The 17,534-nt window shown below is 41.2% G+C and overlaps 1 protein-coding gene across 1 annotated transcript in view; it reads right to left on the bottom strand.

Annotated features, from left to right (window-relative positions):
- The window catches only part of LOC124552480 (meiosis-specific nuclear structural protein 1-like), a 91,682-nt gene that overhangs the window by 45,207 nt on the left and 28,941 nt on the right, over positions 1-17,534 (bottom strand). The window contains exon 5 of the mRNA XM_047126761.1: positions 7,525-7,754. Within this exon, the coding sequence (XP_046982717.1) occupies positions 7,525-7,754 (230 nt within the window). The remainder of the gene's footprint in view (positions 1-7,524; positions 7,755-17,534) is intronic.

The raw sequence follows: 17,534 nt of genomic DNA, 5'->3' as shown, positions 1-17,534 counted from the left end.
GCAATGACAACAAATCATCCCGTAACACGGTACACAGCTGCATTGCATCCACATCACAACACATGTTCAATGTGGCCTCCACTGGATTGCAGGTGATAGGTATAGTAGTGGTTGTAATACAGGATACACATAATTGTACCTCGGTTTACACCATGTTGGCATGCCACTTGTCTGGAGCCTGTACCCTGTAGAAACCGATCCTCAAAATCTGGTGTTCGCACAGTCCAATGTCTCCCTGCACATTCGTCTGCCTGAAAGGACTCATTATCATACAAACACTCAGAAAGCGATCGAAATGTCAAGCGAGGTGGTTGGTGTGTCTGTGAGGGTATTTGTTTTGGCATAGCCAGGCTGCCTCTCAACCAATTCCATCTGCTTGGGCGCACACAAACACCATCTCGACTTGTTCCTGACACGAATACCAGACCATTCTGCTGCTTATATGAGAGCTGTCCACGAAGTAAGTCCCGATCGGTCACGAAATGGAACCCACTGGGAAAATCCGGTAAAGCTTTGCACAGATGTGTTGGGCAGTGTCTCTAGTATGCCCATCTATCGTGTCAAGTCACTCTTTTCAGTTTTGAGTGAACAGTGAGCACGTAAAGATGTGTAGGGAATAGCATCTGCCGTCAAGTACGAAGGCCCGGTTAGAGATTTCGCCTGTGTTATGCAGCCCTCATAACACAACTGTCGAGCAGTTCCTTCCTCATGCCAATCCTCGGCCGCACACTGCAGGGGCAATGAAGACACTCCTGCAGCATTTTCAATGAGAATACAGTCCGTAATTGGCTCCCACTGAGACTCATCTCAGGAACCGCTGGCTATGAAGACAAAATTTTGCCACAGACAACGAGCTGCAGACCAGTGCAGATAACTGGCCGAAAGCACAGGCGGCTGCTTTCTATGACGAGGATATTGGAAAGCTGATACAACACTATAACAACACTTGAAGTTGGAGCAGCGACTGTGTAGAGAAGTAGGTGGAAGGTGTACCTAACTGTTGCAAATAAAAACATTTCTGGTTTTCACTGTGGTTTCCATTTTATGACCGATTGGAGCTTACTTTCTGGCCAACCCTCGTAGTATGCTGCATCAATTACACAGCCTGCAACACACAGGGAACACATGGCACGTGATCAGAGGACCTGTCATACTCCATCACCACCTACTGTGACAACGATGCATTTTTGGACACATGTTCATACGATCTTCTTTCCTACATCTCCAGTCAGGAATTCATCCCCGCAGTTTTTCAATTTTATTAACATTCGCCCTGTAAATATCATAGTAATATCTATGAGCATAGATGGCCCACGGCAACTTCAGTGTGGATGCACACTACGTCTGAAATCTTGCAGGATGCAGCCAAAAGCTGTGAGCAAAGGAGTTAATTGACAGTAGACGCTACTAGCATGTTTCAAGTTGAGAATTTGGGTCAGGTGGGAAGTGTGTCTGGTTCACTGAGGCAGTTAAGGCTCCTTTAAAGTGGGATATCTGGGTTCAAGTCCTGGACCGGTATTGCACAATTGTCGTTGATATCTTCGTTTCTCTTCAAATCTTGAGTACAGATAGACCTCATTTATATGTACACAATATCCTGTATCTGTTCACATATTAGTTTTGTATTTTGTTCTTTATACTCGAGCAATACGCGGCAGACACAGTTCACCAGCAGATATCCCTACGTCACACTATGTGCAGTGGGGAGCTACTGACACTGTTCTGAGTGTCAAAGAGGACCTTAGACTGACATGCTACAAGAGTTACCAATAAAGATGTAAGACAACAATGTCACTAAAAATATGTTTAGAGCTCTTGCAATCTTTAGTTGGGTTCAATCTCTTGTTCACCTGTACTCAACCGATAACAAATGTCGAGTTACTCATATAAGAAGATCATTAATTCACTAGCTAAGAAACTGTGCCTGAGACTTCATACGCATGTAATTTATTTTTCACTTATTAAGTTTCCTTGTATACAAAGTTTGTAGTAGTATGCTTGGAGATATGAACAAAGCTGCCCTCCAATACTAAATTGGTGATCCCTTGATGCCTCAGAACATGTCCTACCAACCGATCCCTTCTTCTAGTCAAGTTGTGCCACAAGCTTCTCTTCTCCCCAATCCTATTCAATACCTCCTCATTAGTTACGTGATCTACCCATCTAATCTTCAGCATTCTTCTGTAGCACCACATTTCGAAAGCTTCTATTCTCTTCATGTCCAAACTATTTATTGTCCATGTTTCACTTCCATACATGGCTACACTCCATACAAATACTTTCAGAAACGATTTCCTGACACTTAAATCTATACTCGAAGTTAACAAATTTCTCTTCTTCAGAAACACTTTCCTTGCCATTGCCAGTCTACATTTTATATCCTCCCTACTTCGACCATCATCAGTTATTTTGCTCCCCAAATAGCAAAACTCCTTTACTAATTTAAGTGTCTCATTTCCTAATCTAATTCCCTCAGCATCACCCGACTTAATTCAACTACATTCCATTATCCTCGTTTTGCTTTTGTTGATGTTCATCTTAAATCCTCGTTTCAAGACACTGTCCATTCCGTTCAACTGCTCTTCCAAGTCCTTTGCTGTCTCTGACAGAATTACGATGTCATCGGCGAACCTCAAAGTTTTTATTTCTTCTCCATGGATTTTAATACCTACTCCAAATTTTTCTTATGTTTCCTTTACTGCTTGCTCAATATACAGATTGAATAACATCAGGGAGAGGCTACAACCCTGTCTCACTCCCTTCCCAACCACTGCTTCCCTTTCATGGCCCTCGAATCTTATAACTGCCATCTGGTTTCTGTACAAATTGTAAATAGCCTTTCGCTCCCTGTATTTTACCCCTGCCACCTTTAGAATTTGAAAGAGAGTATTCCAGTCAACATTGTCAAAAGCTTTCTCTAAGTCTACAAATGCTAGAAATGTAGGTTTGCCTTTTCTTAATCTTTCTTCTAAGATAAGTCGTAAGGTCAGTATTGGCTCACGTGTTCCAACATTTCTACGGAATCCAAACTGATCTTCCCCGAGGTCGGCTTCTACCAGTTGCATAACATACGCAGTGCTATTCAAAATTTTTGGGGCTGGCGCTGCCATCTGTTGAAAACCTTACGTTTGGACTAATGGTCACCATCACCCTCGAAGTAGTTCCTATCCGCACGCACACGCCGGTCCCAGCGCTTGTGCCACTGGTCAAATGTTTTCTGGAAGTTCTGTTCTTTGAGGGTGTTTATCACTGCCAGCGATGCTTCTCGAATCCTCTCTAGTGTGTCGAACTGACGGCCTTTCAACTTGAGTTTCAGTTTAGGGAATAGCGTGAAGTTGAAAAGTGCCAAATTTGGTGAGTACGGTGGGTGGGGTACAACCGCCATGTTGTTTTTTGCCAAAAAGGTCCTGGTGAGCAAGGACGTGTGACAGGGTGCGTTGTCGTGATGCAGCAGCCAGTTCCCTTGACGCCAAAGTTCCGGCCATTGTCGCCACACGTTTTCATGAAGCCGTCGCAAAATGTCACAGTAGTACAGGGAACTCACTGTTTGGTTGGGTGGAATGAATTCCTTGTGCACAATTCCCTTAGTGTCAAAGAAAATGATGATCATGCTCTTCACTTTGCTCTTCACCTGTCTCGCTTTTTTGGGTCTCGGAGCCCGGGCTCTTCCACCGGGACGATTGTTGCTTTGACTCTGGGTCACAACTGTAAATACAGCTCTTGTCACCAGTGACAACCCATGACAAGAAGGTGTTCTTGCCACCTAACGGCGCAAAGATCTACTACTCCTACTTTCCAGATAGCAGCACCAGTCTCGAAAATTTTGGATTCCACCTTGTAAACCACATACATGTCTAAACATAAATGGTAATTTGTTAGGAATAAGTTGGATTTGGGATATAAAAACTTGTTGCACGTGTGATTTCACATAAATATTTCCAGTTATATGATGTTCCTCTGGAAAGAAGTACCTTTAAGTCTCTGTAAGTGAAGGATTCTGAGGAGCGAGATAATGCACGATGCTTTCGAGCAGAGTTACACCGCACCTCGCTTTTGGAAGCAGTTTCCTCACAGTTAGGCAAAGCCTGATATTCTCACACCATAGCAAGTCTCAGCTCACAACCTCCACTGGATTCTTTAAGTCCTCAGTCTGACATGACCACTTCCTACACAGTTTTATTCATAAACAAAACTAAATAACATCTAATAAGTAGGAATCAAAAATCAAACTTAATAAATTTGTTTATCCCAGCAAAGAATATAAATAAAACCTACCACGATAAGTAAAGCAATGTCGTTGAGTTTTTAATACGGAAAGCAAAATCAGTAAATCCATATATCCTAGCTAAGTAAAAACACTGTTAATTTCTATTCTTGGAGATAAGACTGTAGTGCTTAATTCTGTCATTCATGTAAACTTCCAAAAATACATCTATCACTGGGTAAAAAAATATTAATGCCACTGTCCATTGGTTCTTTGGTATACTAATAAACTAACAGTGTCATCTACTGGTTCTTTGCTAAGCAGACAATTTTAGATAAAAATTTTAAATTACAATATCTCTTTTTTCCATGTTCCAATTTTGATGAAATAAAGCCCATATATTGTCCCACACTACACTCAAGCTACCTGACAACCCCATGAAAATTCATCCAATAGTTTAGGAGATTAGCATGTTCAAACAGACAGACATGATGAGTTTAAAATTTTATTAGTAATATAGATTTTGATGTGAAAGAGAACTTGTATCAAACATTTATTAAATCACGCCCTTTCACGTTTACTGTAAAATTGCTACAAAACATTCAAGAGCCTAGATCACATAAAATATTTCTTTATTTAGACGACCCATTTCAACAGAGTTTTCTGTCATCTTCAAGTCTTAAAAATCTTTTTCTTGTGAAACATGTTCATTTTCCATTGAACCTCACACCAAGTTGTCAAGTGAATAAAAATTGGCACATTATAAATAGTTAGTAATACCTGAAATATTTAAAAACATAAAGCACCTTGTACAAAAGGCCATGTCCATATACAGGGTGGAGAAAAATTGTGTCATGAAATTTTAACCCTGGATAGTTGATGCCAGCAGGAACCAAAACTACTAATGTTGTGTAGGTCAACAATGCACCATTTTTAAACTACAGAAACTTAGCATCACATACTCCGAATGGGCGTGGGATTGCCCTGTTGCCGTTCGTCAGTTGACGGGTAGCGCTACGGTTCTCAATTCATACATACGAATGTCCCTCGACCCGTCACTGCCCCAACATAATACGTACGCGTGTCGAATAGGTCCTGCTGTTTATCTCTACGTCACATCAGAGTATTCACACGTAAGCTTCGCTTCGGAGCACACACACGTCACCTGCGATTTAGTCATACAGTAAGCATGGCGGCACACTATTCGTCTGAAGAACAACGAGATACGGTTTTGTTTAAGGACTAGCCGACGGTAATGCACACGAAGCATGTTGTATGAGGAACGGTACCCAGCAAGACGCCACCCACACGCACGAACATTTACAGCAATTCACCAGCAGGCTCATTAGTGGGATATTGTGGTGATGATGGAAGACCTCAAACGCAGTGGGATGCTGCTTTTGAAGACACTGTTCTCGAGCACTTCGAGGAAGCACCTACGACAAGTAGTCGAGCTGTTGGACACGACGTGGGGGTCACTCATCGGTTATTCTGGCAGGTTTTGAGAAATGATGGCCAGCATCCATATAGTTTTCACCCTGTCCGAGACCTAAATCCTGTGGCTGACTATGAACACAGGCTACGATTTTGCCAGTGGATTCTGCAACGTGTTGCACTAGATCCTGACTAAACTGCCATTGTGTTGTTTACCGACGAGTGTACCTTCCATCAGGAAGGCCTTTACAACACTTGAAAGGTTCATTACTGGGCAAGGGGAAATCCTCACGTCACGTACGTCCACGGACACCAGGAACGATTTTTATTCAACATTTGGGCAGGCATTGGGGGTGACCTTCTGATTGGGCCGGTCCATCTACTTCCTTGACTTACTGGAGCAAATTACCGTAACTTTTTGCAAAAAAACTCCACCTGGCTCGTTGGAAGATGTTTACCCAGACATACGGCTACGCATATGGTTGCAGCACGATGAGGCACCGGCACATAACAGCCGTGCTGTGTGCAGATATTTAAATGAACTCTTTGACAGCGGGGTAATTGGCAGAGGTTTTCGTCATGGCCCCTGTGATCACCAGACCTCACGCCACCGGACTTTTTCCTGTGGGGATTCTTCAAGGTTCTAGTTCACCCACCCGAACACGTACCACCTAGCAACGAAGAGGAATTAATGGATCACATTCAACATGCCGCCAATCACATCAGGGCAGTGCTAGGAATCTTTGAAAGAGTTCAGCAAAACACTGTTCGACATTAACAAGCTTGTGTCGCATCAGAGGAACACCAGTTCGAGCACCTGTTTTAAGTAAACAATGTTCTAGATACCAAAATGGCCCTTTCTGGGGCCAACACAATAATGGATGTGTCGGGACCCTGGCAGAGTGGAAGGCTGGCATGCTACCACCGAGCATGCAGGATGCCTCGTATACATCGCGAACTCCGGCAGGCAAAGCATTCGTGGTCATGCGTTGTACAGAGTACACAGCAACAGGGAAACCCCGCAGGCCAATCTGAGCACCTGGTGCCAAGTTTCCGTAGTTTAAAAATTGTGTGTTGTCGACCTACACAACATTAGTAATTTTGATTCCTACAGGGTTAAAGTTTCGTGACACAATTTTTCTCCGCCCTGTATATACCACTCACAAATGCTTGCACAACACAAAAGCTACTGTCTACTTTGCTTTTGTGATGTACAAGCATCTGTGAGTGGTATATATTTGCACATCGCCTTTTGCAAAAGGTGCTTTGTGTTTTTAAATATTTTAGTTACGACAAACCTTTTGTAATGTGCCGATTTTTATTCACTTGACACCTTGGTGTGAGGTTCAACGTAAAATAAACATTTCTACAACGAAAGGACGGTGGGCCAATCACCCGCCCTTCTTAAATAATCTGATTACTGAAACCGAGACGAGAATACAAAACCGGGTGGATAAACTGGTAACGACAACGAAAGGGTTTTTAAGATGTGATGATTACAGCTAAGTCTGTCAAAACTGATGTTCTGAAATAAAGAAATATTTTATGCATTTGAAGCTGTTTAATGTTTTTTTAGCAAGTAAAACCGATCAGTCCTTTGGTACCATCAAACTGAAAAAATTCAACACTGTAAAATTCCTACAGCATACATTCTTAGGAGAGTTAATCAACATATTGCTTCCCATTACATATGTTACACGAAATATTTGTGTTCACACTGAAGAGTATCAACAGTCTGTTCTTGCTGTGCTCACATTGTAACTGGAATGGGATGGGGGGAGTGACAGTGCTACACCATGTATCCTGCTCCACACGCCACAAGGTGGCTCGCAGAGCACAGGCACGGGAATTACCAATGCGGATACCTGCTTCGGCGCACACCTCACCTCATGTCCTCCTCGTGGATCCTGCGCACGGCCTCGTCGATCATCTGCTTCTCCTGCAGGAACTCTATGAAGGCGGCCTCCCGCCGGTTGTACGCCTCTATCATCTGGTCCTGCAGCTGGTGGCGGTACTCTATCTGCCGCTTCGCCTCCTCCTCCTGCTTCTTCAGCTCCATCTCGTCGTCTTGCCGCTTCATCCGCTGGAGAGCCTCTCGCTCTTCATTCGCGTACATCTGCGGAAATTCCGTTACACTGGCCAAATAATTGGACCGCTATCTAGCTGACGAGCACCGAGCACAGAGGCAAATCACTCACATAGGGGAAGCAAAGCTATTGGGAATTCAGAAACTATTCATTCGTCGATTCACTCAATATGTTCTATCGATTCCACCAAGAAAGGGAACCTTCGCTGGTATGGAATGAGTCAAGATATTTATTTACAAAAGACAAGCAAATCAGTGAAACTTAAAATATATACTCCAGTCTTTCTGCAAATTATCTGTATATCTAGATTCGGCTGCAAAATACTAACGCAAATTCTTTACAGACGAATGGAAAAACTAGTAGACGCCAACCTCGGGGAAGATCAGTTTGGATTCCGTAGAAATGTTGGAACACGTGAGGCAATACTGACCCTACGACTTATCTTAGAAGCTAGATTAAGGAAGGGCAAACCTACATTTCTAGCGTTTGTAGACTTAGAGAAAGTTTTGACAATGTTGACTGGAATACTCTCTTTCAAATTCTGAAGGTGGCAGGGGTAAAATACAGGGAGCGAAAGGCTATTTACAATTTGTACAGAAACCAGATGGCAGTAATAAGAGTCGAGGGACATGAAAGGAAAGCAGTGGTTGGGAAGGGAGTGAGACAGGGTTGTAGTCTCTCCCCGATGTTATTCAATCTTTATATTGAGCAAGCAGTAAAGGAAACAAAAGAAAAATTCAGTGTAGGTATTAAAATCCATGGAGAAGAAATAAAAACTTTGAGGTTCGCCAATGACATTGTAATTCTGTCAGAGACAGCAAAGGACTTGGAAGAGCAGTTGAACGGAATGGATAGTGTCTGGGAAGGAGGATGTTAGATGAACATCAACAAAAGCAAAACAAGGATAATGGAATGTAGTCGAATTAAGTCGGGTGATGCTGAGGGAATTAGATTAGGAAATGAGACACTTAAATTAATAAAGGAGTTTTGCTATTTGGGGAGCAAAATAACTGATGATGGTCGAAGTAGAGAGGGTATAAAATGTAGACTGGCAATGGCAAGGAAAGCGTTTCTGAAGAAGAGAAATTTGTTAACATCGAGTATTGATTTAAGTGTCAGGAAATCGTTTCTGAAAGTATTTGTATGGAGTGTAGCCATGTATGGAAGTGAAACATGGACAATAAATAGTTTGGACAAGAAGAGAATAGAAGCTTTTGAAATGTGGTGCTACAGAAGAATGCTGAAGATTAGATGGGTGGATCACATAACTAATGAGGAAGTATTGAATAGGATTGGGGAGAAGAGAAGTTTGTGGCACAACTTGACTAGAAGAAGGGATCGGTTGGTAGGACATGTTCTGAGGCATCAAGGGATCACCAATTTAGTATTGGAGGGCAGTGTGGAGGGTAAAAATCGTAGAGGGAGACCAAGAGATGAATACACTTAGCAGAATCAGAAGGATGTAGGTTGCGGTAGGTACTGGGAGATGAAGAAGCTTGCACGGGATAGAGTAGCATGGAGAGCTGCATCAAACCAGTCTCAGGACTGAAGACCACAACAACAACAACAACAACATCTAGATTCAGAAAGTGAAAAGTTCTGTAAGTGGCATGGCAAGTAGAGGGTTTGTTGTCAACCTGCATGACAAGAAGTAATTTACTGTGAACATCCCTCAGTATCTGCAGATATGAGGCTTGTTCCAAAACTAAGATCCATTTGCTCATAGAAAAAAAGATAAGCTGATGACAAAAGATTTATTGGCAGTAATATTTTACTACATATCTACTTTACTTTTCCACATAATCGCTGTTCACATCTATACACTTTCTGTATTGTTGCACAAGCTTCTTTAAACCATCTGCACAGAAGTCTGCCACCTGGAAATTGAACTAATTGGTGATGCCAGTCTTGAGGTTATCATTGTTTTGAAATTGTTTTCCACCCGGACACTTTTTCAAATGCAAGAAGATGAAATACTCTCCTGGTGCAAGGTTGGGACTGTACAGAGGGTGCTCAAAAAGTTCCCAACAAAAATCTTGAATTTTCTCCTCAGTTTTGGCAGCAATGTGAGGGCATGCATTGTCATGAGGAAGGATTATGCCACACGACAGTTTCCCACAGTGTCGAATTTGGATAGCATGTCTTAGTTTGTCTAGCACTTTCAGTGTATGTCAACTACAATTGTCGACCACAGTTCATCAGATCAATAAAATAGATGTCCTCATCTCCAAAAATGGTAGCCTTCATGTTTTGATTTGAGAAGGAAGACTGCTCAAACATTTTTGGTTTGGTACCACTGCATTGACTGTTGTTTTTATTCTGTGTTGGCGTATGATATCCACCTAACACCACCTGTAACAATGTGGGAAAACAAATCATCTCCATCTTGTCCGTAGCACAACAAAAACTGTCATGCATTATGCATTCTTTTCTCTTTGTGCTGATCAGTGAGCATTTTTTGAACCCACGTCGGTCACAGTTTGTGATATTCAAGCTGTTCAGTGACAATCCTGTAACCTGAGGTTAGAGAAACATCTTGGAATCCATTAGCCAGACCACTAATAATCGATCACCAATCACTTCGAAGTTTTTGGTTCACTTGATCAATAATGTCGTCGGTCCAAATATTGAGCCTGCCACTTCACTGTTCATCGTTAACATTTATACGACCGTTTTGAAATTCCTGACACTATTTTTTAGCTTGTTTTTACACATTATTTCAGATCCATGCGCTAGGTGTAATTCCTGACAGATTTCAGCAGCGGAAGATCCTTTTGCCAGTATAAATCTCATCACAACAGGGAAGATCTACGATTGTCTCAGCCACTGCGAGCTGCTCTCACCGACTAGCAAACAACCACTGAATCAAATCAACAGTGCAGCAGTTTCCTAAAGAGTTAGTAGACAGTGCTGTATGCATGAAACTTCATTCAGGCCTACCATCAGTCAAATATTGGTCACCGGAATTTAGTTTCAGAATATGCCCCATACATAAAAATTTTATATGCAAATACCATCATAATCAAGAAAATATTACACTTTAAATATTTTTAACACAGCAATTTTGTTTCTTTTGCACTGTGTTTTTGTTGTGGTCTTCAGTCCAAAGACTGGTTTACAGCAGTTCTACACTCTGCTCTGCCCTAAGGAAGTCTCTTCATCTCCGAATAACTACTGCAACTTACAGTCTTTTCAGTCTGCTTACTGTATTCATCTCTTGGTCTCCCTCTACAATATCCCCACCCGAAACCTCCATCCAGCACTAAATTGGTTGTCCCTTAATGTACGAGACTCTGTCCTGTCAACTGATCCCTTCTTCTAATCAAGTTATTTCACTAATTTCTTTTCTCCCTAATTCTATTCAGAACTTCTTCATTTGTTACATGATCTCCCCACCTAAACTTTGGCATTATTCTGTAGCACTACTTTCCAAAAACTTCAATTCTCTTCTTGTCTGAACTGTTTAATCATCCATGTTTCACTTCCATACAGGGCTACCTTCAGAAAGACTTCTTAACGCTTGAATCTATATTCGATGTTAACAAATTTCTCCTCTTCAGAAACACTTTTCTTGCCATTGCCATTCTACATTTTGTATCCCTCTGCTTCAGCCATCATCAGTTACTTTGCTGTCCAAATAACAAAGCTTGTCCACTACTTTAAGTGTCTCGTTTCCTAATCTAATTCCCTCGGGATTCCATTACACCTGTTTTGCATTTGTTGACGTTCTTATATCCTACTTCCAAGACACTGCCATTCCATTCAATTGCTCTTCCAAGTCCTTTGCTGTCTCTGACAGAATTACAATGTCATCGACAAACCTCACAGTTTTTATTTCTTCTTCCTGAATGATAATACGTACCCCAAATTTTTCTTTGATTTATTTTACTGCTTTTCCCATGTACAGACTGAATATTGGGGATAGACTGCAATCCCATCTCACTCTTATCTTAACCACTGCTTCCCTTCCATGCCCCACAACACTTTCAACTGCCATCTGATTTCTGCACATGTTCTGTATAACCTTTTTCTCCCTGCATTTTCCCCTGCTACCTGCATTTCATTTTGAAAGCTATACCGTCCAACTTCATTCACTGCCAACAGATTGACCACAGTCTTAGACCGGTTGCTTGCTGCAAGTCTTATTAGTTGGCACTAGTTAGGTGACCCGTATGTCGATGAGGTTGAGTTGATGGTGAAGGCAACACAACACTCAGTCCCCGAGCAGAGAAAATCTCTGACACAGACTGGAATCGAACCCAGGCCTACCCGCACGGCATTCTGCTGCACTGACCACTTAGCTATGGAGGCAGACTACGCAGGAATTGGATAGTGGTACAGCTCCGTGTCCTTCGTATCTATTAATGTGGTCTGATTCTTTCCAAGAATGACTGATTCTAATGTGATATTAAGTGACTATTATGAGGCTTATCATCCAGATTTTCAAATTACTGAATGTCAAGATGATAAACATAATTATTTTCTGGGTTTCCAAAAATATGTGCTTGCACAGGTTACGTTGACAATAACAACTGAACGTGTAGATTTCATTTTTCATTTATGTTACAGCATAAAGTCAAGTGCTGGCACACCAATCGGGAACAATAGAGCAGAGAGGGCAGTGACACGTTGTCAGCCAATTGCATGCTGATCAACCCCTTTCCAGGATGACAACACAACAGCAGCAGCCCCTATGTGAAGAGAACATATGCACTGCACCCGACTACTCACGGCCCCAGATGAACAGCAACCTCAAGATTAGGCACTTGTACAGCAGCGACTTAGGAATTGTATATACTGAAGAAGCTTGTTTATTTTGTATGTCACCCTTTCCTGTGTAAATACAAAGTTAAGTATTTTATTTGTTCATTTTGTAATAAAACTCATTAATATGATTTGTTTGTATGTTGTCTAGTGATCTGAGAAAGCATGTTTCCTAGACACACCATATTTGATGACTAGGCAGGATTTAATGATTTATTTACACTGTATAAATATTTACAATAAACTAGTACTATATTATAAATCATACCACAAATATTTATTTTAAATTTTAAATACCAGTACTAATGAAGATGATGTTTTGATTAAAAGGATTAGAAATGACAAAACGCCTAATACGCCTACATTTACTGATAGTTGTGAAGATGGTACAGCTGCAGATATTCAGGGCAAAAGAAAGTGTACTCGAAGCAAAAAGGGTGCTAGAAAAACAGACTTACGTGAACAAAATATTTGGAAAAGAAAACGGAACACTGGGTAGTTATACAGCACAAAAACTGGTAAAATCATTGCTGCCAAAACTATTCGTAGTGTGAACTGCAACTGTGCATGTAAATGGTCCGCAAAATTCTAAACGATGAGATAAATAAATTATGTGACAGTTTCTGGGCAGTGGGTGGTGCTGATCATCAAAATTGTTATCTGAATGGTTATGTATATGTGATGCAGTTAAATGCCAATGCTCAAAAAATGGCTCTTGTTCTCTGAAAAGTTGTATCCACAGACAAAAAGAGTGCAAGCACAGAAGAAACAGGATAGGTCTGATTTGCTCCCTTTCTTTCCTGATGTCAATCACGGATATCTCTGTGGCTTACAAACAGCAGAAAAATGTCCAAGAGGATAAATAACAGTAATGACAGATAAAAATTAAACAATGGAAAACTCAGGATGGAATGTAACAATATTATGAGAAGGAAAGTTGCTACGCGTCACACAGCAGAGATTCTGAGTCACAGATAGACATAACAAAAAGACTCACACAATTATAGCATTTGGCCATAAAGGCCTTCTTCAACCATTCACATTCACACACACACACACACACACACACACACACACACACACACACAACTGCAGTCTCAGGCAACTGAAACCAAAGTGTGTGTGTGTGTGTGAATGTGAGTGGTTGAAGAAGGCCTTTGGTCGAAAGCTATAATTGTGAGAGTCTTTTGTTGTGCCTATCAGCGACTCAGCATCTCTGATGTATGGTGAGTAACAACTTTCCTTCTCATAATATTGTTATAATGACTGATAAAGGTTGACTGAGTAAGTCCTATAAATATTCATACCATAAAATACGTATTAAAGTGCAATGGCATTATATTTATCTTCTAAATAAACTAATCTGCCAATAACACACTGGATTCCAGCCATTTTCAGTATAAAAATATTCAGGTGTACCTGCAATATTGGATTCATTTTATCTGGATAATGGAATACATCCTTCACCCCCACTTTCTGGGCAAAAGGTCATGAAATTTAATGAACCAAACACATCGTAATCCCTTGCAGCAAGTGGTATACTGCAATGTTTCAGGTATCTCAATCAGCTAACCGTCATCACTTAATTATGTTTAAGACTCAGTAAAATTGGAGTTGTACCACTATTTTAATAAGGCCTTCATATATTTTTAATGTAAGTTCCACTGGCAACATAACGAGTTTAGTAACAAGGACAAGAAATGAAACAGTACAAAACACACTTCAGCAGTCCCCTGAAAGAAATTATTTACAAAAATTGTCTGAAGTGCTTTGGCAATATTTACAGAATTGGAAAAGAAATACTACCAAGAAGATATCTGGAATAGCCAGAATTTGGAAGAAGAACAATTGGAAGCCCATGAACAAGATGCAGAGGCCAGGTGAAGGATGATGTGAATTTGAAAGAACTAAAGTGGCAGGAAATACTGAACCATAGGCTGTGGAAGAAAAGAGAAGATTGGAAGTGGCTTTGTGAATGACCTGCACAAGATGAAATGTTTGAAGAAGAAGAGCTTCTGCTTATGCTTCAGTGACAACCAATGACACTGCATTTGGCCACTAACAGCACCCAAGGCAAACACAACGCAATCAACATATACAATTAAACTGAACAGGAATATTTCTTGACAAACATTGTTGCATCCTCTTCAATCATGAGTACTGAAAAATGTACACTGAGGTGACAACTGTCATGGCGTCCTCCTATTATTGTGTCGTACCTCCTTTTGCCTGGTGTAGTGCAGCAATTCGACATGGCACGGACTCGATGAGCCGTGCTGCGTCAATAGCCATCTGTAATAGCAAAAGTGTTGCTGGTGCAGGACTTTGGGCACAAACTGACTTCTCCATTACATCCCAAAAATATTTGCTCAAATTGCCCAAAACCTTCTTCAAACAAGTCGCGAACAACTGTGGACTGATGGCGCGGCATGTCACTGTTTGGGAATATGAAGTCCGTAAATGTCCAAGTAGACGAACATAACCATTTCCGATCAGTGATTGGTTCAGTTGGACCAGAGGAACCAGTTCATTGCACGTATACACAGTGCACGCCACTATTGAGTCACCACCACCTCGCACAGTGCCTTGTCGACGACTCGGGTCCGAGGCTTCGTGCAGTCTCTGTCACGTTCGAACTCTACCGTCAGCTCGGACTCGTGTGACCTGGCCACAGTTTTATAGTTATCTAGAGTCCAAATCGTACGGCCACAAGCCCTATGGAGGCACTGCATGCAATGCCGCGCTGTTAGCAAAGGCACCCGTGTCAGTCGTCTAATGCCACAGGCCATTAGTGCCAAATTTTGCCACACTTCCCTAACGGATACATTCATCATATGTTGACTTCTGTGGTTATTTCATGCAGTGTTGGCTGCCACAGCCGATTAGTGCCAAATTTTGCCACACTTTCCTATTTCATTCATTCATCGTACATTGACTTCTGTAGTTATTTCGTGCAATGTTGCTTGTCTGTTAATGTTGTGTCTAGGCAAGACAGCCTAGACTCAATGAGAGGAAGCCGAAAGGCACGCGCTTAAACTCACGCAGGCTGGCGTGAGGTCTGAAACAGGATACGTAATGAATGCTATAAAGAAAAGTACGTAGCTTCTGGAATACTTAACTTTAATCCATAATTGTAGAACGTCGCTCTTGATGATACATGCTTCATAATATTAATTAGCAATTGAATACGGCGCCTTGCTAGGTCGTAGCAAATGTAGCTGAAGGCTATGCTAACTATCGTCTCGGCAAATGAGAGCGTATTTGTCATTGAACCTTTCCTTGCAAAGTCGGCTGTACAACTGGGGCGAGTCCTAGGAAGTCTCTCTAGACCTGCCGTGTGGCGGCACTCAGTCTGCAATTACTGACAGTGGCGACACGCTGGTCCATCGTATACTAGCGGACCGCGGCCGATTTAGAAGCTACCACCTAGCAAGTGTGGTGTCTGGCGGTGACACCACAGTTAACACTGATAATTCTATGCAAATGCAGTTGCTCTCAGTCGTTAAGTGAAGGTTGCCGGCCACTGTATTGTCCATGATGAGAGGTAATGCCTCAAATCTGGTGTTCTCAGCACACTCTTGACACTGTGGATCTCGGCATATTGTATTTCCTACAGCTTTCAGAAATGTTACGTCCCACGCATTTAGCTGCAACAATCCATTCTGCATTCAAAGTCTGTTAATTTTCACTGCGAAGCCATAATCATATCAGAAACCTTTTACCACAAATCATCTGAGCACAAATAACAACTCTGCTAATGCACGCAATACTACCACCGTCTGTATATGTGCATACTGTTATCCTATGACTTTTGTCACCCCAGTGTAAATTGGAACTGGAGATGAAGTATTATATCAAGGAGGTGTAATTCGGATTTACCACAAGCACGGTGTTTTTCCGACTGTATGATCCTCGACAGTTTGTTGTATGTATGCCAGTTACAATAAAGGAATTATAACTACATGGGGTATTGAGTTTAAAGATTAGCAAAACATCGTCTTATGATTTACAGTATTTAATAAGAAATGAATAATGATGTTCCCTGAATTTAATAAATAGCAAAATTTGAAGATAATTTACGAGAAAAAGGAATTTAGCAGGAAACTAATCTGACAAAAAAAAGGGGTCACATACTGTGTGGGCTATCAAAATGGGAATACTAAAATCATTTTTCATTGCAAGTAACGACCCAGCAGTCTCACATTTATTTTCTAAGAATTAATTGCAGAAAACACAGTCTGCAGAGAATAATTCAAAAGCATTTACTTAACTTCACTTTCGTACTGCCTGCTTTCAGGCAGTGTGATCAATTCCAGCAGAACAGATCTGTAAGAAGGGTCGGTATGGGGTTGGAGGCTTCTCGATCAGATAAAGGTTTGGTTCCTACTGATGCTATTGGTAGATGGGATTGCACTAGACATGGTATGCATCTCAATAGAGTAAATTGGCTGGGTTGGCAGCAAAATCCTTAGGGGGAGGGATCACTGAAACACACGGGAGCACTTCTTTCTTAGGCTGAGGCCAATGTCCAGTGGTACAACATTGAAAGGAATCAAGCATTATGAGAAGCTCAGACAGGCAGATACTAAAGATGTTAAAATATTACAAGATTCTTACAAAAATACAGTGAAAAATAATGTCAGTATACTGCATCGGAATATAAGGGGATTAAAAAACAATGTATATGAACTTTTTGTTTGTTTGGAAGATTTACAAACAGAGAAAGCAATAGATGTAGTACGCTTGTCTGAACATTGTATAGTCGCTGATATCGAAAAGGTAAATGTAAATGGATATAAGCTTTCAGCACGTGTAAGTAGAGAGGAGACGGAAAAAGAAGGAGTTGCCATTTATGTTGAAAGTTATAATAGTGCGAAAAATTTAGAAACTAAAAAAAAAATTGTATAGAGCAATATATAAAGCATGTGTCTATGAGCTTAAACTAAATAATGGTAATTTTATAATTGTAGCTGTGTATAGGTCCCCATTGGAAGATTTTCAACTATTTCTAAAAAACCTGGATTCCTCATTGTGCTACATGTCAG

This window comes from Schistocerca americana, chromosome 10 (assembly GCF_021461395.2).
Source record: "Schistocerca americana isolate TAMUIC-IGC-003095 chromosome 10, iqSchAmer2.1, whole genome shotgun sequence".
In the NCBI taxonomy this organism is placed as follows: domain Eukaryota; kingdom Metazoa; phylum Arthropoda; class Insecta; order Orthoptera; family Acrididae; genus Schistocerca; species Schistocerca americana.
This window is presented reverse-complemented; position numbering and strand designations above follow the sequence as displayed.